Here is a 21,055-nt window from a genome sequence, read left to right on the forward strand (position 1 = left end):
TGAAGGGGTTATATTATATAGTACTTTACTACCTTCTTAGCGGGCCCAAGGTCCTTTATAGCTACAGTCACACACTTATGGCGCCTCCAACGCCAAAAATTAGCGTTGATCTATGACCACCAGGAGCAATGTGCCCAAAGACTCTTCAACACACGGACAAGAAGAGGGGGACCTAAATCTTCCAATAGAAGATGAACCGCTCTACCAAAGAGCAATAAAAACCGTTTTTTAAAAAAAGATAACTCATTCTTTCATTAATTTTTACAGTCAGAAATGATAATAATAGAATCTTTAAAGAAAATAGAAAAACACCACAACAGACTGAATATAAAGTGTAAAGATTTTATTGATTTACAAAAAACTAATAAAAGAACACAAAATATACAAATCTAAATATGTCTAGAAAACATGACACACAAAATCAAACTAAAAGGAGTTCATGATATTATTGCAAACAGCCCAGAGGTTGTTTTTTTTTAAAATATATACATATATATTTGGGATAAATCATGAAGATGCACCGATCCAATTGTTTACACCATTTAAAACTCAGATTGAAAAACATATATGCATAAATATTTGAGGGTTTATTTTTTTAAACAAATGCCCGGTAACATTCAGTGTCTTTATTTGATTTAGGTGCCGACATTCAAAGAACATTAAAAGCTCACATTTTGTAATCTCAGACACCACTGTTAGAAAGCGACTACATTTGTGAAAAATTTGTATATACTTCATTATTTATTGATTTTTACCACCAAAAGTTAATCAAAACTCCATTAATGACGACCAACACTGAAAACAGTTTGATTTGAGGAGTGTAAGTTTGGTTTTATAGCAGTTTTTGTTTTAATTCTCAACAAAAGATGTCAACCCTACTGTTTTATGACGCTATCAGGATCTTTGTTAGAAAAAAAGAGTATATTTTCTTTTAATAAGTAGTTATTTGGGTTAAAAATGTACATACTTTCTTTTAAAATAGCTAGAAACCAATTGAGGAAAACTGAGGATTTAAAAGATCCTACAATAAGAAATGAAGCATTTAATTGTTTTAACATTTGATCATTTAAATGTCAGAATACTTTGATCGGCTCCCAAATTATGGTTATTGCTTAAAATATTTTCAAGATGTGATTTAAGATTTATTTTCTTTCATCTGGTTTTCAAAATTTCAAATTTTCCCAAATGAGTTCATAAGGGACAGCACTTTGATGCTTTTAGAAATCTAACAATTACTCGAATGAATCTCATCATTATTACATAACTGCACCTGACAGTAAAAACACTGAATGTTTAATACATGCAAACAAGATTTAATTAAAAAAAATGTGAAAATTAGCTCTGATGCTGATGTGCTGATTTTGATCGGTGCATCCTGTAATAAAAAGAGCACCGTATCTGTTTAGACTGATGAATATTCATACGGAGAAGTACTGGCATGAAGGTTTACAGAGTATTAACAGTTTAATGCCTCCGGAGATGCAAAGGTTTCAGTGCTTACAAGCATAACTGAGAGTTATTGATAAGTAGGGCTGTGTTTAGAAGAAAAAAAAGATAGAATATTAATAAAAAATTGTAAAAAAGCAATTCATGTTTTTTTTTAAACTAAGAGCATTTTTTATTTTAATGGAATTCACAATTTTATAGATGCAACTTAGACTTAAATTTGTTTTTACTAACCAAACAAAATTGGTTTAGGAATTTTACATGGATTTAATAAGTGAATCGACGTGACATTTTAAACCTAAATCAAACTGATTGAGGAATTTGGCAGTGAATAGCTCACCTTTATCTACTATTTTATTCAAGTAAAATTTGTTTTAGTAACAAATGATGGCTTAAAGCGAAGACAAAACCCAGAAATACATCACTACATTAAAATTCACAGGTGAGATGGGCTCTTTGTAGGCAGAGTGGAGCTCGGCAGAGGAGGGTTGATGACTACATAATAGCCAGACAGTTATTATCACAGTATTGGAGCTTCACTGTCAGCATACAAAAGGAACATTCACACGGGTCACGCTTCTGTCAGGACCATACAATGAGAGTATTTGCTTAGAAGCTAAGCTTAAAGAGAGAAAAGTCCTTTTGTAAACATTTCTGTAAAAAAAAAAAAAAAAAAAAAAGTTCTGATAAGAAACGTTATCATCTACAATCATGGCTGGTCCAGTGCTGAGTAAACAAGGCACTTTTCAAATTGCTGGCTGAGATGATGATCATTAAAGGTTACACCTGTGACTGACAGAACAGAAAACATGACGACACACATCTCCTCACACACTGACTGATGTGCAGGTTATCCTGAAAACAATGCTCCGCGGTTCAGAGGTCGTTTTCTGCCGCACACTGCTGAAGGTACCATTCGTACAGTTTACCCTGCAAAACAACCATGCTGATGTTTAGAACTAATGAAGCTGTTTTATGGTTATTATTTAACTCAAAACATTCATTTATCAATCAATAAAAGCGTAAACTCTAAACTGTAAGTTTATGCTAATATAACATAGAAAGCTAAAATCTTACCTTTTTAGCTTTGACGATGTCGTGAATATAGTCATTGTATTCCGCCATTTTCCTTTTCTCCTTCTTCGTCAGAGTTTTATTCCTTCGTCTGACGATAAAGAGCATAGAAGTGATCAGATATCCAACAGCTTTAAATTTATCTATCAATGTTAGACAATATTCTATAAAAAAAGGTTTAATATAAACATCATATCCTTTAAAAATATATTTTTTAAAGCAACACTTTCACAAAATAAAAGGTTTTGTCCAGTCGTTTTCAGACCACACCTTTTCCAGTTTTTGTATTGAGCATATATGTTTAAAAAATTGCTCCATCCTTGTTTGGATCAACGTTTCTTCTTGGACTTCATTAGAAAACAGTTAAGAAACACCAACAGAAGAAATTGTACACATTAAAAGGACATATTTACCCTTTAACAGCAGGGCACCAGTGTTTATGTTCTTTGATTTACTGTAATTTCTTAATAGTTAACACAGTTGAAAAATTAGAGTATGTTAAAGATTTTGTGTTTAAGCATCATCAGGGATGCCTCAGGTGTTAAACGGATAAAGAATTGTCTTTAATTTAACTAATTATGCTTCAATTCTACCTAAATTAAAGAAGACATTAGAGCAGAGGGACCTAAACTTTTTCGCTCAAAAGGGTCAAAATCTAAATGGGATCCCAGTAAGAAGAATATAAAGAATATGGTTTAATTTATTTATTTTGATACTGTATTCATTAAGGTAATGCACATTAATAAGAATAAAAAGTAAGTAACATTTGTCTTTGAAAGATTTAACAGCAAGGCCTCACTGGATATTTTTAATTGACTTAAACCGTTTATTATCCGTTTATTCCTCCATCTTGGCTTTCTAAAAAAGGCAGCTAAAAGGACTGGAAGTGACCGTGAAGGCTCTTGGGAATTTCTGACACAAAAAAGGGGGTTGTTTCACCCATAGCTGAAGGCAAAGAAAGTGCAAACAGCGCCACCTTGAGGCTGAGAGAATATTACACCCGTAGAGTTATGGAACACCATAGAGAATCAATGGGAAACAGGTAAAAACTCTGTGGCTTCTGCAGATTAAAGAGAAATTAAACAAGTTACTAAAAACGTTCTGATAAAAAAAATGTTAACGGACAAACTTTCAGCCTTAAATGAATGAACAGAAAGTTTTGATGCCTAATTATAAAACAAATACAGAGGCGGACTTAGCAGTTTGGGGGCCCGGGCGAACAGTAACATGGGGTCCTATGCAGGAGGAATGTTTAGTTTAATGATGCAACAAAACAGGACACAATGGAGTGGTGTCAAAAGAAAAAGGGAAATATTCTCAAAATGATCATTCTCTGCCCCTCTTTTAGCCTTTCCTCTTCCTTTTGGTTCCTTATCTCATTCTTGATTTTCTTCATAATGAATTCCTTTGATTCTTTTTCCTGTGATGTCTGTCTTCCCGAACATATGTTTTGTTGCTGTTTAATTTACACTGTTAGAATTTTGTGTCATGGTTTTCCTTTTTTTTTTGACGCATCAACAGTATAATGATAATGATCATTTGAACCCATCACTTGGACATTTCATCTAACCAAGATTTTTTACATTTCTCCAAAGAATTTGTCTGCTTGTTAACTTGGTGTTGATGGAATATTCCATTGATGCAGAAGGATGGGGGAGGATGAAACACTTTCACGTGAGCAGTTTCATGCCATTTTAGTGATTTGGGTTTTTATGAAAGAGTTAAATCATTAATGAGCGAGGAAATTATTTTATATATTTTTTTTTAATCTTGCCCACCTTTACCTAATGGTAAGTCTGCCCCTGAAAATTTAGATGATTTCAGAGGACACTGAAAAGGCGCTCACTATTCCAAGTTTGTTGGCAATTTCCTTGTGTTTTTTTTTTTTTTAATATCTGCCTTCACACTCCTACCAGTACCACCATGATAACAATGACCAAACAAAATAAAACCTTTTGTGGCTGAAATCTCTTCTATCTCATAAACAGGAACCCTTATGTTCCTCAACATGCTCATATCATTCATTTTCTTATTCTAAGTCAGCTTTGGGTTCATATAGTTATAACATAACAAATACATGATTTTAAATAATTACCTTGCAAAATATTTTGCCAGGAAAAGCAGGAGGTAGCAAAAAGCACCAAAAACGATGACGAACACAACCTGTCCATCTTCTGGTATCCAGTCCCATCCATACATCACTATTCCCTGTGAGGCACAGCAAAGGAAAGCATTCGTGATAGACTGTTTTACCTTTACGTCAGAGTGTGATGCATCGCTGACTCTGACATATGTTTCAGAGGAGCGGTTCCCAACCCTCGGGCCGCAAAATGATACCAGTACCAGGCCACAGAAAAATAGATTACATTTTTTCTGTTTCATTTATAATCAGATTTGAAAGAAATCAGTAATTGACGCATGTCATGTGTTGAAAATACATCCACTATTTTCTTAAAGTAGCTAAATCAAAATCACAATTCTAGCAAAGCTAACAAAACATATTTGGAAAGTTTTTTTTTTTTTTGCAGAAAAGAGTCAGTGAAGAAACAAAATAAAAGAAAGCTGCTTTTAACAGAAATCAGGGGACAAAAAACAAGATATTAATGCATAATATTCAGCAACCAGTTGTCTAATGTTACCATGATGGTGCTAATAAAGTTGCTCAAACAGCAAATTAACATTTATTTTTATATTTAGAAAACTGTAGTGAAAGTTCTATTTTCGTATGCAAATATTTTTTATTGCATCTTAAAAGTTGGACGTGGTTGAAGTTGGCTTCCACTTTGAAAGCTATGGGAAAATCTATATCACATTTTAATGCTTCCTACATGAAATCTAGAACATAAATAAAATCTAAACCAGCTGCAGATATTTTACAGAGGATTATAGAAGATAAACTTTACCTTTAAGAGTTAAGGGAACCTGTAAAATCTCTAGTGGTTTCTTGGTGAGCTGGCCAATTTTTAGGAATTTTCTTCTTTTTTGCTACCACAATAGTTTTCACCATAAAACAGTGACATATTTTAATTAAGATTTTTTCCTTTTGTTTCAAAGACTACAAAGACTTACTGTGAGGACTGTGACAGTGCGAGCTGGACCTTCGCCGAGCAGCTCATCCAGCTGCTCTTTAGAAACGGTGTTCACAATGAAACTGACGATGAAAAGGAAAGGTAGGAAAACGCCCAAAACGCCACACAGAAACGCATGGAGACGCACACTTCTGTTGTAAGTCACATCCGCCCTGTGAGGAAAGAGTTTGAAAGAGGGTTCAAATGAATTCTGGAGCCTCTAATGTCTGGCTAAAACACTCGATTGAATTTAGTTTATTAGATGATTAGCTAAAATCACATGAAAACTCCACGCTGACCTGTCCTGGTCCAGTCTGCTGCTGATGCTGGAGCAAATGAGGTCACAGTCTTTCTCCAGCTGATCCAGAGTCTTCTGAACAGCCTGGTTGATGGTCTTTTCGATCGTCTGACAAACGCTGTCAATCTGGTTCACACATCTGCTCGGCTAAAAGACAAAATGCGTTGAATCTTAAAAGAGGCGAAGCTAAGGAAACTTCCAGATGGTTTTTCAACAAACAGCCTTGTGTACTTTGCAGGAATTGAGGCTGAACTTGCTAAGCAAAATGATGGGAAATCTGAAGGTCTGGAGGGAATGACTAATCTGCCATGCAGTGTGGAGGTTTGTGGCTGTAGATCACGAGGTGGCGCAGCGATAACTCAGGAGCGCGGGCCGTAGTTTACGACCCCTGAGCTGCTCCAGATTGGAGGACTCCGGTTGAAGGCCGTCCAAATGAGCAGATTGGAAAATTTACAAGGTGTAATCGATAGCTTCTTGAAACATCACAGACGAGATCGTCAATAAGATCTGATTTAAACTGCAAAAAACAATAATACACAGAAAAACAACTGTACCTTCTGTGGGTTGGGGATGTATATCGTCGGCATCTCAAACCCACATTTGTTGAGACCTGGACGCCGACACAGTTCCTGAACAATCTGCATCATTACTCTCTAATAAAAAAAAGAAACTTGTGTCATTTTAAACATTTTTTAAACAATTACAATGAAGGAAATAAAAGTGAGCAAATGAAAAGGTCCAACCTGCCTGTCCGTCTCCTTGCCAGCTTCGTCTGCTTTGCTGAGATAAAAATACAGCTTGTCGCTGCATTTTTCACTCAGCTTCTCCACTATGTTGAGCGTCCGTTTGCACAGCGCCTGACCCATCGGGTCAAAGAACACGAACACCAAATCTGCCTGCTCTCCTGTTCGGGAAAAGTAACCGGTAAGAGAAAGAGAAAGATCTGGAGACTAGAGTGAGGAGTCATGGGATCATACCGAACCAGGTGATGGCGCTGTTGACGTCAAACGGGTAGATCATGTCTCCGTCCACCAAGCCGGGAGTGTCCACGAATGTCACCAAGCTGAACTTCTTCTGCTTTGAGGTGGAGATCTCTGCAGAGAGGTAGTCTGTGACGCCTGAAAGACAGAAACGCTGTGTGTGCACAATGCCTCTTTTGGAATAACACAAGATCCCGTTGCCTCAACTGTGTTCATCGTTCTGGAGGACTAACGGCTGCAGTTTGATCAGTACTAAAAAAGGAATTGTGGAGCTGAGATGAAGGAACGTCAACTTTACAACAGTTCCCTGCACGTACTGTCAAGAAAAAAAGCCCCACCCTCTTATTAATACATCTTTTGTATCTCTCCCCTCTGCAGAAAGGTCTGTTGTCATGGTTACACACAACAGCTCTTCAACTGGCAGCTTTACGGTGGGGCGTGGGACATAAAGCTAGCCAGTGAAGAACGACTGTGAGGCAACGCACACTGCCAGGCTAAGACACCCTCACCACCATGAGCACGCAACAGCCCCACCTACACAGCATCTGAGCATCACTGCCGGGACAACTCCCCCGCTGCCGAACGCACAGCGTCCCTGCAGCCTCCGGGCACAGAGGCAGTTTGACACAAAACGGCAGGTGTCAACGGACAGCACAAACCCCATCCCTCTCACGGCGCATTAGCATATCCTTAATATTCTCAGGGAAACATCAAACATTCTAAAACTCTGATTCTTAAGTTGGGAAACAATAAAAACCTTTTTCTGCATGCATTTGTTCATATGGTCAAAGTCGTTAGACGTCTGCAGCGCTAATTTCCAATGCATGCATGTGCATGCAAAAGCCCCACATTTCAAAAATAAAATAACAAAGAAGCAATTAAAGATACTCGCCACTGCACGGTTAAGTCCCTCAAAGTACGAGAAAAAAAAGAGCTGCAATAATGCTGCATCATTCCAGACTAAAAAAATACTAACTTTTAACTGTTAAAAATATATATTTAGGTTAAAATCAGTCTGTAAGATTGTTGGCTAAAACTTGACAGAAGTAGCAGGAATTCATCCATCAAGAGAGCAGAAAATACTGAGAGACTTCTCCATGTAAATCCTTAAGGATGATCAGCAGCTGCTGATATATGAAGCTTTTTCCGATGAGTCATCCTAAGAGGCTGTGACAGCTAAACAAATGCCTGGGAAGACGTGTTTCCAGATCAAATGAAGATCCTAAAAGAAAAAGGAAAGAATCCGGCGGCAGACCGCTCTGGAGCGTGGAGCTGCTCGAGTCGGGGCTGCTCTACCTAACGGCCGTGACATTTCCCAGCAGCTCCTTCTGTCTACACTGCACTGCTGTCGATGGGGCTTGTGACTCATACACCATACAGGGAGACGCACCCAGAGAGCCCTCACTCTCCACACAGCATGCACACGCACAAACACACCCCTCTGCTCCGGCACTGAAGTCCTCCCACGACCAGACACCGAGCAGCAACTCCCCACCATTTAAGAGCAATCAGAGCTAAAGCATTCACTGCAATACTTCAATTGTGACATGAGAAAAAACATTCAAAAATGCACCTTTAGATAATCAACTTTTAAAAGACCATACATCAGACACTTGTGCTAGAAGTTATTTGTACTTGAGATGTTTAAAATCACCAAGAATAAACTCATTTTTTATGTTCATCAAAGAAAAAACAGCTTTTACTCTCATCTTACGATGACACAGCAAAACCCTGTAGATATGAGAGCAGGTATCTTATTTGTCTGATCAGAAACTGCAATAAACCGACGTGTGTGTCCACCAAATTTTATTTTCTGCTGCTGCCAGTGTGTAATGACTGAATGAGGTTGCTGCTGTAACTACAACAATTTCATTTCCTGTGTGGGAAAAAAAAAAAAAAAATCAATAAGGTTTTCATCTAGTCGTTTCCGCACTATTATTGCCCCCGTTTCTGATGAATTACAGCAAAAATGTGAACCTGTGAGCCGGTGTTACAGAAAATAAGTCTTACCTTTGAACTCGAGGAGTGGGCGAAAGTGAGGATATAGATGCAGTGTGGCATTCCCCTGTGAGAGAGTTGAAACAACGTGAGACAGAACCTGTGAGGACAAATCCACACATTTCTGCAGCAGAGTCATTTCCAGGTTTGCCCAGATCAGCGCTGCAAATATATTATTCATGTTTGTTCACCGCAGGAAGGAAAGCACAGATAGAAGGAAATGATTTAAGGATGGAGAGCCAAGTCTCCTAGACCTTTAAGTGTATGTGCACAGAATGCAACATTACCGTTAAAAGTTATTGAAGTTTTACTTTTGATTATAAAAGAGAAAGACTATTTGAAAAAAAAAATCTGATCATTTTTGCCTTTTTGGCTGCTCCCTTTAGGGGGCGCCACAGCAAATCATCAGCCTCCATCTATCTCTATCATTGTGCTTTATTGCCGAACCAGCCTCAGCATCCCTTTACCAGCATCATCCCTGTTCCTCCTTTCAACAAGGGGGGGGTTACATGCAATGACAGGACAAGCAATATCTTTTGCGCATCCTGTAAAACGACAGGAGCTAACAACGCTAGCAACGGTTGCTAAGGACTTTTCTGACGAACTTTCATATTAAAGTGGGGGTTGCAAAATATCGACTTAGGGACCACAAATGTCCCGGTCTAAAGTGTGTGACTGTAGTGAGTGTTATGGAAAGTGGAATCCATCACGGACAATCCTCTTCATCATCATCATCATCTGCATCAAACCACTGAGGAGCTCCATCAGACTTTAACTCCTCGCTGCAGGAAGAAGCGCTTTCACAGATCGTCCTTCCTGTCAGCTATTAGACTCTACAAAGCCTCATAGACACTGACTGGACAATCATTCTTTTTAAGTGCATTCTTGATGTTATTTATTTATTATCCATCTGCTGCTTTAGTAACAAGGTCATTTCCCCTTTGTGGGATCAATAACCCTAAATCCTGAATCTTCATAGATTAGATTCCAAACCAGAATGAGAAGCATGTTATGACGCTGCTCTTACCGTCAGCGACTCCCTCTTTCGACCGCTTGTGATGAACGTAAAGCCCTGGGTTTCAATGGCAACACCTGTTTTCTGAATGTGCTCCTCCACATACCTACAAAAAAAAATAAAGTAGTTATACTTGAAACAGACAAACTTGTTCCAACAAGCACTTTTGTGCATCTATAATTCTGTCCATCTTCCCATAAATCATGAAGAAACCTGCAGACCTGGATCTTTATTCACACCTGCTTCAAAAACACGGTTTCATTTGCATGTTTACAGCCTGTTCCTAATAATAGAATTCTGAACTGTTTTTCAAACTAAGCTAAAGTAATACGGACATACAGTGAGATGACCTTAAGTAGGTTTTAAACTTTAGCACACAGACAGAACCAGAACACAAAATCATTCAGTTATTGCAGAATTTTAAAGAATGTTTGAAACAGAAACTTTACCCTTAAGAACAAAAAATGAAATAACTCAAAATGTACTTACATTGTCTTTACAATTAAGGATTTATAACTAAATATTGTTCAAGATTTTTTGTTGTTTATTAACATTCATAAAAACAAAAAAAAAAATGCACTCATTTTATGTAATAACAACTCTCTACCTGAATTTCAGGGATATAAATGAGTCCCTAAGCACAGCCGTTGGTTACGTTACGTCCCAAACACACAAACATTGGGGGTTTCTGTTAATCCTGCATGAAATTTTGTTCCAGTTCTTGTACATTTGTGAAAGAACTGGCAGATTGTGATGGGATTTAGGCTGGGAATTAGTGGAAACACATTAAGAACAGAGTTTTCATTCTTCTCCATTAATGTAAATTTTTATTTTGGTGCAGCTGAAAGGTCTTTAAACAACTATAGCTTAATTATTTGCTAAAACTGAGAGGTAGACTGACAAAATAAAACAGTAACCTCATTCTAGAGCTTGTAAAAGACCCTTCAAAACATCCAAAGAGCTGCAGGTGTCACTTGTCTGAGCTAGAGTTGAATTATTGTAAATTTTTCTAGAAAAAACAACATTTTTATCCATGTCTTTGTTTTTTAAATGATTCTGCTGAAAAAAGACCAAAAACCATGTTATTATAAGCCAATTTCAGTACATTTTTATACCTTTTTGTCAGTTTCACTTTACTGACTACTGTGGATTTTTCTGTCCAAATCTGTGTTTGTTTTATTTTACCGAGGAGGTTAATTCGGAACACATGAGGGTCAGGTCGTTTAGTGCTGCGGTTATAAATCCTACGTCTTACCAGTTAATGAAAGAGCTCTTCCCTGCAGAGTGGTTACCCATTATCATCACGATGATCTTCTTTCTCGGAGGGAGGAGACGAACTCCCAGGCAGCTGGCGATCTTTACCAGGCCTTAAAAAATAACACAAATCATATGACGACAAAAGAGATCTGAACAATCAATCAGAATTCGTGAAAAAAAAATGTGGAAAAAAGACACACAAATCCAATGAAAGAATGTCAATTAAAACGTGATCAATAACCATCTAGAGAAGTTGCATTTTCATGAAAAACTGTGTTTTATTCTTTAATTCTGATTTTTCATAGAAGCTCTATTTAGAACAGGGGGGTCAAACTCAATCGCACAGGGACCCAAAATCCAAAACACACCTTAGGTTACAGGCCAAACAGGATAAACATTTATTGAACACATTAAAACTACATTTTTAATACATAACTTTTTAACATAATTATGAATAAAAACAGCCAGGAATATTATTCCAGAATAAATCAACTTAAACCTTAAATAACTTTCAATATTTTACTCTCCATAGAAATATATTTTTTCAAAATTATACAAGTTAGAAATAAGCACAAGATAACATCGGCCATTAATAACATTCAAATAAAATGATTTGGAGGGCCGGATATATTTACCTGGAGGGCCGGATTCGGCCCCCGGGCCTCGACTTTGACACACGTGATTTAGAACCACACTGCCTCTGATCTCTTAATTTTATAATCACATCACTTTTGCTATTTAATGTCACAATAGTTATAATAAATACCAAAGAAAAGTAAACAATAAGACATGCTACAACAAACGCAAAAGTATAATAATGTGAAAAATGAATAATAATAAAATAAAAGGCATGAGTGAAAATGAAAGAACCACTTTAAGACAGAAACCTTTGAACAAGTCATATAATCTGACACACTGCAGGACAATAACAAATTCAGAGGGTGTGTCAAAATTAAACACACACAAAAGAACAATATTATTCCATATTTGACTTATATCCTGCTTACTTTAGTCTGATTTTTAAAAATGTTTTAACTTTTACACTAAAAGTAATTTCTTCAAGCAAACTCCACAAACAGCCTGCAGCCCTTTAACAATGTAATAGAGCATTATCATGTGTTTCATGGTTTGAGAGTGAAGTGAATGAACGCTGTCGATGACATTGGCACAGTTTGTTCAGGCAGACAGGACTCTCGCTGCTCGCTGTGTGTCAGACGATTGACACTGACAGCAGCTGCAGCAGCAGCCCGCTTTACAAGCACCGTTTCGGCACTAAAAGCACACACCTCAGAGCGGGGGAACTGAAGTTTCCTCACGTGGAAACACCTTTTTTACTGATTTAACAAAAACATTTTCTTCAATTTTCAGTGAATTGATTATTTACCGTTTTCGCTGTCGATATACAAATTGTGGCATTCCTTTAGTATCCTCTCACTAGGTGTGGTGATTGCAGACTCCAGAGGGTTCGCCACAGACCGGGGCTTTCTGCCCGACATTCTGTCCGACCGCAGAAGGGAATATCTGAGGTTTTCTCAAGGGGAAGGATTTTAAGGTTACACCTTTGATTACGGTCCTGTGCGGAAGAAGCGCCATCTTGTGGTCAGACCTGTGCAGTGCAATGCGAGTAAGTCTAAGAATAAAATAGAATAAAATAAAAAAAAATAATAATAAATTAAAATAAAATAAACATTATTTAAAAAAAGGTTGATACAAAAATATTTTTGGCAGAATAACTGTTTTTTTTAAGTAAGCATTTATAGTCAGAATCTTAGTTAGTTAGTCCCAATAGATAATAAAAATCCTTAATAGTACAATCTTATGACTATAACGTATCCATAATTTTTTGTAAATCAAATTTTGGACCTGGCCAGAAAAAAAATGACAATAAAAAGATATGTTTGAAGTCCACTAATACATTTTGAATTTATATTATTTTTTTAAACCCTTCCAACTGTTTGTGTTAATTCTCTTTAAGAAAAAAAGTAAATAATAACATTTAAGAACAAGAGGAATTCATATTTCTGTCAAATGTCATTTGTATCTAATAGGATACAGCTGATGGCTGAAACAGGTTTTTCATCAATGTCTTGATTACTCTACATATAGTCCTAAGATAGAGATAGCATAAGTTACTTGTGAAAAAAAAAATTATTTACTTTGGCATTGGTAGCTGTGGTATACACACTGGAATAGATTTGGACTCATGTGGCGTGAATAACAGTAATTTTGGGACAATTTGCATCGTTTATTATTTTGCATTTCAATTAACAAAATGTACTATAACTAATTAAAACTTCTGTGCTCAAAGTTAAAACAAACTGCAAAAATTAACGTCTGCTTGGTTGAAGCAAAAATCTTCTTCAGACATGAAACATGAACAGAAATCAGTGTGGATGTTGCCAATTGAAAAAGAAAAGTTGTTCAGCATTGAAAAGATCATAATACAAATATTCTCAGTTATCCCCAAATTGTTCTGGTGTTCCTAATACTTTTGGAAGTGTTGGAAGAAACGTCACATGAATTTTTGACCTGAGATTAGGGTTATCCTTTTTCAGGTTAATCTCTCTTGGATTCCAAATGTTTGAAGCTGAATGTTTGGAAAAATGTGGCATATTTTAATCTACACAGTGTGACCTTAAAGGTCATTGCAGGAATTCTGTTGAACCTGCCCGATAATTCCTTTGCATGTCACCCAACTTGTAACTCTGACATCAATGTTATCATTTTAACAACACTGGTTCAATGGGAGATTCAGTCCTAGTATTACTGGTACATAAAATGGTTTATATAGAAAACTAGATGAAATAGATTTTAGAAACATTTAAATAATCGTGAATTTAAAAAAAATATCATATTAAAGACAATCACACTCAGATGTGTTTCAAAAGTCTACAAAAAATTGACAAAAATCTGTTTAGTGGCTCAATAATCAACTTCAGGTCATTGTTTCCTGAGGTTTAGATCTGGAACATTAAACTTTTTTTTCTCTTAAGCTATTTTAAAAAGTCAATTAAATTATTTTTCATTTTAATTTTAATTGCTGTTTTTAGGGTGATAAATAGCTGCAATATAGTTTCCAATTTGCTTTTTTTGCAGTGAATCCTTTCACATATTACAAAACAAAAAATCCGATAATTTACTGACAATAAGTGAAATTTGTTACTAGACATTTTGATTTGCGTACTCTTCCAAATAACAGTAGTAATGGGGCTAAAGGACTGAAAAAACATTGCTACAACCAAAGTAAAGTATTGTGTTTTGATTTATCGGACTCTCCACTGCCGAAGGAGATCAAGGATGAATGTGCAATACAGGAATGTGCTTCAAGGAGTTTCTCGGCGCCTGAGCTGAAGCAGTGTGCTGCACCTTACAATGGGCTGCCATTATGTAAGGAGGCTTCACTGACTGTGGGACAAAAAACTTTTCTTTGGAGTTAAAATGGTCTTAAATGAAGCATCAAGGGAATCACAGGAAAAGGTAAGCTGAAATCTGCATTTTGCCAAACATTAATCAATGCATCTGACTTTTTTTATGATTTGTGGATCCTTTTCAAAGATAAGTGGAGACACTATTTAGCAAAAAGTACATTTTACTGGTTTTGAAATGTTTTTTTTTAATGAAAGATCAAATATGAATTTTTCATATTGATTGCTTCTCATAATTTTTGAATAAAATAATCTTCAAATAGTTCGATATCTAATAATGCAACAATACTTCACATTTTCCTTAAATGAGTAGCTCAAACTGTATGAAAATATTCCACGTTTTCTTTATAATTTTTCTAAATTGATGTGCAAAAAACCCTTCAGATGTTGACATTTTCTTACCTCTTTATTCTAAACACGTTTTATTGTTTGCAATAATGACTCAAAAATAAGAATCTAGAGAATATTTTTTATTTGTAAAATTTAAAAGATTGTGTTCCTGCATGAAGTTGCTAAATGCACTTACAGCTTTTTACCTACAGGGGGAGTCCTGGACATGTTTACCACTCATCAATGAATTTTAGATTTTTTTTCTACTTCATTTCTTGTTTTAAAATCAAACCTCTCTAAATAAAGTGCTTTATTAAATGATAATTTAATTTGTTTTTATGTGCAATAATTATTATTTTTCTATTCTTTTCCTGGTAAACTAAACTGCTAAACTTCTTGGTAAAAATGCTACAAATATTTTAACTTCCTTGCATGTTTATTTAATTACTCATCTCCTCACTATGCAGATGTAAGGAAAGAAAGATGTATCACCCTACTTTGATCCGGTTAAAAAGCTTTGATAGGGTTAAAAAGCTGTGAAAATGTCATTAACAGTGAAGCGGTCAAATTAATTATCTGTAGATTCTTTTCACTGCGCGCTCATTCCCTACAACAGATCAATTGTATTTTCCTCGAAATAAACTCATCCTCCCGTCCAGTTTGGCTTTACTGTGGAGAGCAGGAGCCTGAGTGAAGGACGCAGAGACTGCTCTGTAAGACTATTTTTAAAAAACAAACAATGCCAAAGGAATATGTGGACGAGTACGAGCCTCTGCTTATCAAACCAGTCAAAGATTCAAAGAGGTTAAAGGTAGGAATGTGTGGGGTTTGTTCTTTTAAATGTAATCCATGCTGATTTTGGAGTGGATGCACAACTTTCTGACTTTTTTGTTCTAATAGATTTGTTTCTGTGTTTTTCCAGTTTCCAAACAAATCCCTTCTGCTTGCTGTGTTTGCTGCTTGTGTTGGTGGAACCTTTCAGTATGGATACAACATCTCTGTCATCAACTCACCCACTATGGTGATCATTACTCTGTATTTACAGAAAACAGGCTGATCAGTGTGGGATGACTCCAATATTCCAGTAAAATAATTAAAGTTTTCAGTCTAAATCCAGCATTATTCAGTTAAAAATAGCTTTAGTTGAAGAACTATATCCACAGATTCATTAAATGTTATATTTGTGACATTTGTGTCATTTTCTCTTATCTACTTGTAAATATTGAGTGTTGTTCTGACAAGAACTTCTGTCACATTCAGTATGTGCAAGACTTCATCAACCAGACTTGGGTTAATCGCTACCAAACTGAAATTTCCAGCGATGCTCTCACCCTCCTTTGGTCCACCATTGTGTCCATATTCACCTTAGGAGGACTTGTGGGAGTAACAATTGGTGGGACATTGTCTGTAAAGCTGGGGAGGTATGAATAAACAATAAAACATCTCTTTTTTTGTTTGTTTTACTTAAGTTTTAATATAAAATAATGGATGCATCATTTGTTTCAGAAAAAGGACACTGCTGACCAATAACCTGTTTTCACTGACGGCGGCTCTCCTGATGGGGCTGAGCTCGTCTGCTGGATTATTCGAGTTACTCATCATCGGACGTTTTTTCAGTGGAATAAATGCAGGTAAATGTTCTGGGAACAAATTTAACATCTTTGGAATAATATGTCAATTTACAGTCCAAGTGTATGAACTGTACAGTGTTTGTTATATTTTAGGTGCGAATCATTTCTCAAGATAAAAAAATGAGTCAGGAACATTGTTAAGTAGTCTTTGTGAACTGTCATGTTCCGGGTTAAATTGACCTACTTTGAAATTTAAAACTAATAGTAATAAAAAAACTTTGAAAGTATTTTTCCATTTTGAAACTTCTCCCGCTTGGCTCATGCAAAAATTCAAATTCAACTTTATTTATACTTTTCCTGCTACAAAGCGTCTCAAAGTCCTTTTCACAATAAAAAATATTAGTAAAATACAAAAAGCTTGCAATGCTATCATAATAAAAATATTTAAAAACACATAAAACTCACACACAAATAGACTTGTCTGGAAAAAAAAGGATCAAATAAACCTAAATTTGATTTGCAAGACCAAAACCTGAACTTAATCATGATAAACCTCAGTAGTCATTTGACCAAAACATGATCTAAAGCGTTAACACACAGAGGCTGAGGTCTGATTAAATACTCTGCTGAAATAATTTGCTGAATCAGAACAACTGAACCTGGTGTGAAAACTGACAAATGACTGAACAAAACAACAATGACTACACATAAGTTTAGAATGAAGAGAAAAAAACTAAAAACAAAACCTAAACACACTGGATCTCACTGTTATTTTTTCCTTGGACAATATGTTTGATTGGCAGATGGAGGCTCACCGTAATTCACTATAAAAGGTGAATTATGTTCCTCCTCAACGTGGGAATGTTGGTTCACCTGTAAGCGAGCCTAAATGTTTGTCAGTATGAATGCAGACGGATCATCCAGCAGAACAGTACGAGAAACATCAGCACGTTTTTGAGTAGAGGGGAACAAGAAGCAGAGAAAGTGTTTCACAAAACACTTGAATAATTGCAATTAGCGACCAGCTTTTTTTAAAAATGGGCAAATCAAGGAAAATGTTTTAATTAAAAGCTTAGCAAGACACTTGAAATGACAATATAACCCAACAGGTGACCCCAAAGAAAGTTATCAGTCGGTACCAACATCCATCTGTAATACATCCTGACTCTATAAATCATTATAACTCTATCAATATAATGCTAATCAGCCAGCAAATTATAAAACAGAATATTATTAAATATTTACCCTAACAATTATTATTATTCAAAATGGTGACGGCAAAAAGTTAAAAGAGAAAAAGAAAGAAGGAAAATGCACAAAGGCGTCCAAAGGAGAAGTCAGGATGGATCTTGACCAGCTGGTTTAAATTTTTTAAAAATGTATATTGCTTCTGTCTGTTTTTCATCCTGTTCAGTGCTCATATTGGAAAGTTTCCTGTTTTGCTCTTGGAAGAGCAGTTCAAAGAGCAAACCAAAGAAATACGGGGAAGTTTGGGGCATTCCCCACCAAACTGTCCTGGTTTGAAAGAGCTCCTTAGAGATCTGCAGACACTCTTGAGAGATACAAGTTGCAGATGTAATCGAGATGATCACGCTGAGTGATTCCTTAGATTACTGGAAGATAGAAACAGCATGCATGTTTTCCAGTTGAGTCCCATAAAGGTCACTGGGTTACAAATGGAAAAAAATCCAGAAGGCAGTACATTTAGCCGAATGAGTTGAAATTCACAGAATAGAAATCTAGGTGACACAACTGTTTACTAGGCAAAAGTTTCCATTTGCACATGTTTTATCATTGTTTTTTTTATTTTTTATTTTTTTTAGGCATTGCTTTAAGTGTTCAACCTTTATACTTGGGGGAAATCGCTCCGACGGCGTTACGTGGAGCCATGGGGATGGGTACCTCCATTTTTATCACCGGTGGAATCCTAACTGGACAAGTGATGGGCCTAAAGTGAATGCTAGAAACTAAACAAATTGCTTTAAAAAAAAACTAGATATGCACCCTGAGCTAAAAAAAAAAAAAAATCTATTCTCTTTTTTGTAGAGAACTCCTGGGTAAAAGGGAATACTGGCCTATCCTCCTCTCCACCACCAGCATTCCAGCAATCCTGCAGCTGCTGATTCTGCCCTGGTTCCCCGAGAGCCCTCGCTACCTGTTCATTGATAAAGGGGATGATGAGGCTTGTAAAAAAGGTAAGGTTGCTCCTTGAGTTAGGAGAGGACCTCCAAAATGAGCCATTATCTGCTCTCAATGTGAATTCCCCTCTCAGTTTTTGGCACAGGAGGCCTGCTGACCTACAGAGTCTTGTAGGCTGATCAGATGAGAAGAATAGTGTCTTAAGAAAATCCCAGCTTCCTGTGTCATGTGTCTTCCTGTCCACAGCCCTGAGGCAGCTGCACGGCGCAGAAGACTGTCATGCTGCACTGGAAGATATTGCCAAAGAGAAGAATAACTTAGCAGGTTTCCAGGCCAAGAAACCATGGGAGCTTTTTGCTGATCGCAGTGTCCGCTGGCAGCTTCTCACCATCGTTTTGCTCAACATGGCACAACAGCTGAACGGCATCAACGCTGTACGTAACTCTGCAAGAAGGAGGATAAATGTGCTGAAGCATATTTTAAATGTTTGCTTTTTGTGTGTTTTAGATCTACTTTTATGCCGACTATGTGTTTAAGCAATCAGGGATTCCAGCTGATAAAATACCATATGCTACTGTCGGCACTGGTGCCTGTGAATGCATCACTGCTTTAACATGTGTAAGTATGAACTTCATTTGTTTATACTATTGTTTTGTTGTTTGTTTTGTTTGATTTATTTCATCGTAGGAACTTGACATGCATTAAATCTTATTGTGGTTCAAACGTATAATATAACTTCTATTATAAACTTATAAAAACACAAACATTCAAAGAGTGGAGAAGACATTAACTGCATCTGTGCAGGAAATGGATGAATTTGTGAATGTGGAAGAATTATTTACTATCACAGATCTATTAACTCAACCTACACACAGACGTTTAGGAAACCATATACATCTATTTTTTCCATGAAAGACTTTTCTTACTTTTCTAGATAATAGCGAAACCATTTCTACATAAATCACACAAGTGGTACTAGGAATGGATATCACCAATGATTTACAGAGTTTTTTCCCGATTTTCTAAATCTCAATTTGGCCACTAGGGGGCGATCGTGCTATAGAATTACACTTTATTCCATAAGAAGAAGAAAGTATCAGCAAAAAAGTGTTTTAGACCACAAAAGGTTACAATAGAAAATATTTCCTTAAAAGAGTTTGAGAAATTTGGTAAAAGTTTATAGAAAGTTTTCCTAACAAGCTTTATTAACACATTAGCAAACATTAATAACGTGTTTGGAGGTTATTATTAAGACATTTTAGCACAAAAAGCCAAATAAGGTTCATTAAAATAGTAAGATTAAAATTAGTAAGATTAATTAACATCTAAAGTGAGACCATTGTCTCCAAAGGTCATATTAATAAACTGCTTACAAGCTTAACAAATGTATTAACTATGTTTGTCAATATATTAAGTTATTTGCAGCACCTCATCTAAAGTGTTATCAAATATTTATACCTGTGGGTATATAAAGATGTTCATTTAGTCAGTAATGTATGTTTAGGTCAACCGCAGCATTAGCCGTCCTATGGGAAATCACATTAAACGTTAGCATCAAGCTAGCAAACTTTAGCACTATGCTTTAGATTGATCTCCACTTTTAGGAATCGATTATTGATCTATTAAGTTTAGATGGACTCAGATCGATTAATCAATTTTATCAACCCAGTACTGTCACATCAAAGTTCTCAGATGGTTTGCCTGAAGACAAAAACAGATGCACTAAAACTGGAGAAATTGGCAAATATGAGAAATAAATAAATTGATGAGCTTTAAACCATAATAAATCTCCAAGGGAGGAGTTTCACAATATCACAAATAACTTTCTATTCCTCTTTTTTTTAGGAATAAAGAGTAATTGGAAAGAATAACTGGTCCAAAATGTCTTTTAAAGCCAAACCAAAATTATTTTTAAGATGCCAACGAATAAAATAGGATTGCATGAAACAAGTCCAGCATTGTTGCCTGAAAGATGAGAGTAACCTTTAAAGCATGTGCTTGCCTGGGAGGTCTGACGGGTCTTGTGACTTGCTGTGTGCCTCACAGGGTTTGCTCATTGAATATCTGGGAAGAAAAGTGCTCATCACTGGAGGATACATTCTCATGAGCATCTGCTGCATTCTGTTCACGCTGACACTCACTTTTCAGGTAGTTGAGCAGAATCAGACATTCACGCACGCACGATTCAAGCTTTTCTTTCATGTGATTCCTCCTTTGATCTCCAACAGGATGTTAGTCCAGTTTTTCCATACCTGAGCATGGCCTGCGTTTTTGCTTTTATCTTGAGTTTTGGTCTAGGACCAGGTATGACTTATTTGGAACATTTTTGCATTTTTCTCTGTTGTTATTTTAACAGTTTGTTCATTTTTTTTACAGGTGGAGTGACTAACATCCTCACCACAGAGCTGTTCACACAAGCCTCTCGCCCTGCAGCGTTCATCATCTCCGGATCAG

The 21,055-nt window shown here is 36.3% G+C and overlaps 2 protein-coding genes across 3 annotated transcripts in view; one reads left to right on the forward strand and one right to left on the reverse strand.

Moving 5' to 3' along the window:
- Positions 1–328: 328 nt before the first annotated feature.
- Positions 329–13,034, reverse strand: si:dkey-98f17.5 (uncharacterized protein LOC569123 homolog). The gene is made up of 12 exons (XM_024275162.2): positions 12,521–13,034; positions 11,135–11,246; positions 9,892–9,985; positions 8,877–8,931; positions 6,864–7,004; positions 6,630–6,790; positions 6,441–6,539; positions 5,888–6,033; positions 5,590–5,761; positions 4,616–4,728; positions 2,524–2,611; positions 329–2,376 (listed from the first exon to the last, which is right to left on the reverse strand). Exons 1-12 carry the CDS (start codon positions 12,630–12,632, stop codon positions 2,323–2,325), a joined length of 1,347 nt encoding a protein of 448 aa, XP_024130930.1. The 5' UTR covers positions 12,633–13,034; the 3' UTR covers positions 329–2,322.
- A 1,296-nt stretch (positions 13,035–14,330) lies between these two features.
- LOC112148235 (solute carrier family 2, facilitated glucose transporter member 11) overlaps positions 14,331–21,055 on the forward strand; it is a gene marked incomplete in the record, with an annotated part of 7,748 nt that continues 1,023 nt past the window's right edge. The window contains 12 exon segments of one of the 2 annotated variants that reach the window (XM_024275160.2): positions 14,332–14,613; positions 15,508–15,702; positions 15,814–15,912; positions 16,152–16,312; positions 16,398–16,522; positions 18,286–18,415; positions 18,509–18,657; positions 18,848–19,035; positions 19,109–19,219; positions 20,648–20,749; positions 20,830–20,905; positions 20,978–21,055. In XM_024275160.2, coding sequence (XP_024130928.1) covers positions 15,631–15,702; positions 15,814–15,912; positions 16,152–16,312; positions 16,398–16,522; positions 18,286–18,415; positions 18,509–18,657; positions 18,848–19,035; positions 19,109–19,219; positions 20,648–20,749; positions 20,830–20,905; positions 20,978–21,055 — 1,291 coding nt within the window. 2 annotated transcript variants of the gene reach the window in all.

This window comes from Oryzias melastigma, linkage group LG9 (genome assembly GCF_002922805.2).
Source record: "Oryzias melastigma strain HK-1 linkage group LG9, ASM292280v2, whole genome shotgun sequence".
Taxonomy (NCBI): Eukaryota; Metazoa; Chordata; class Actinopteri; order Beloniformes; family Adrianichthyidae; genus Oryzias; species Oryzias melastigma.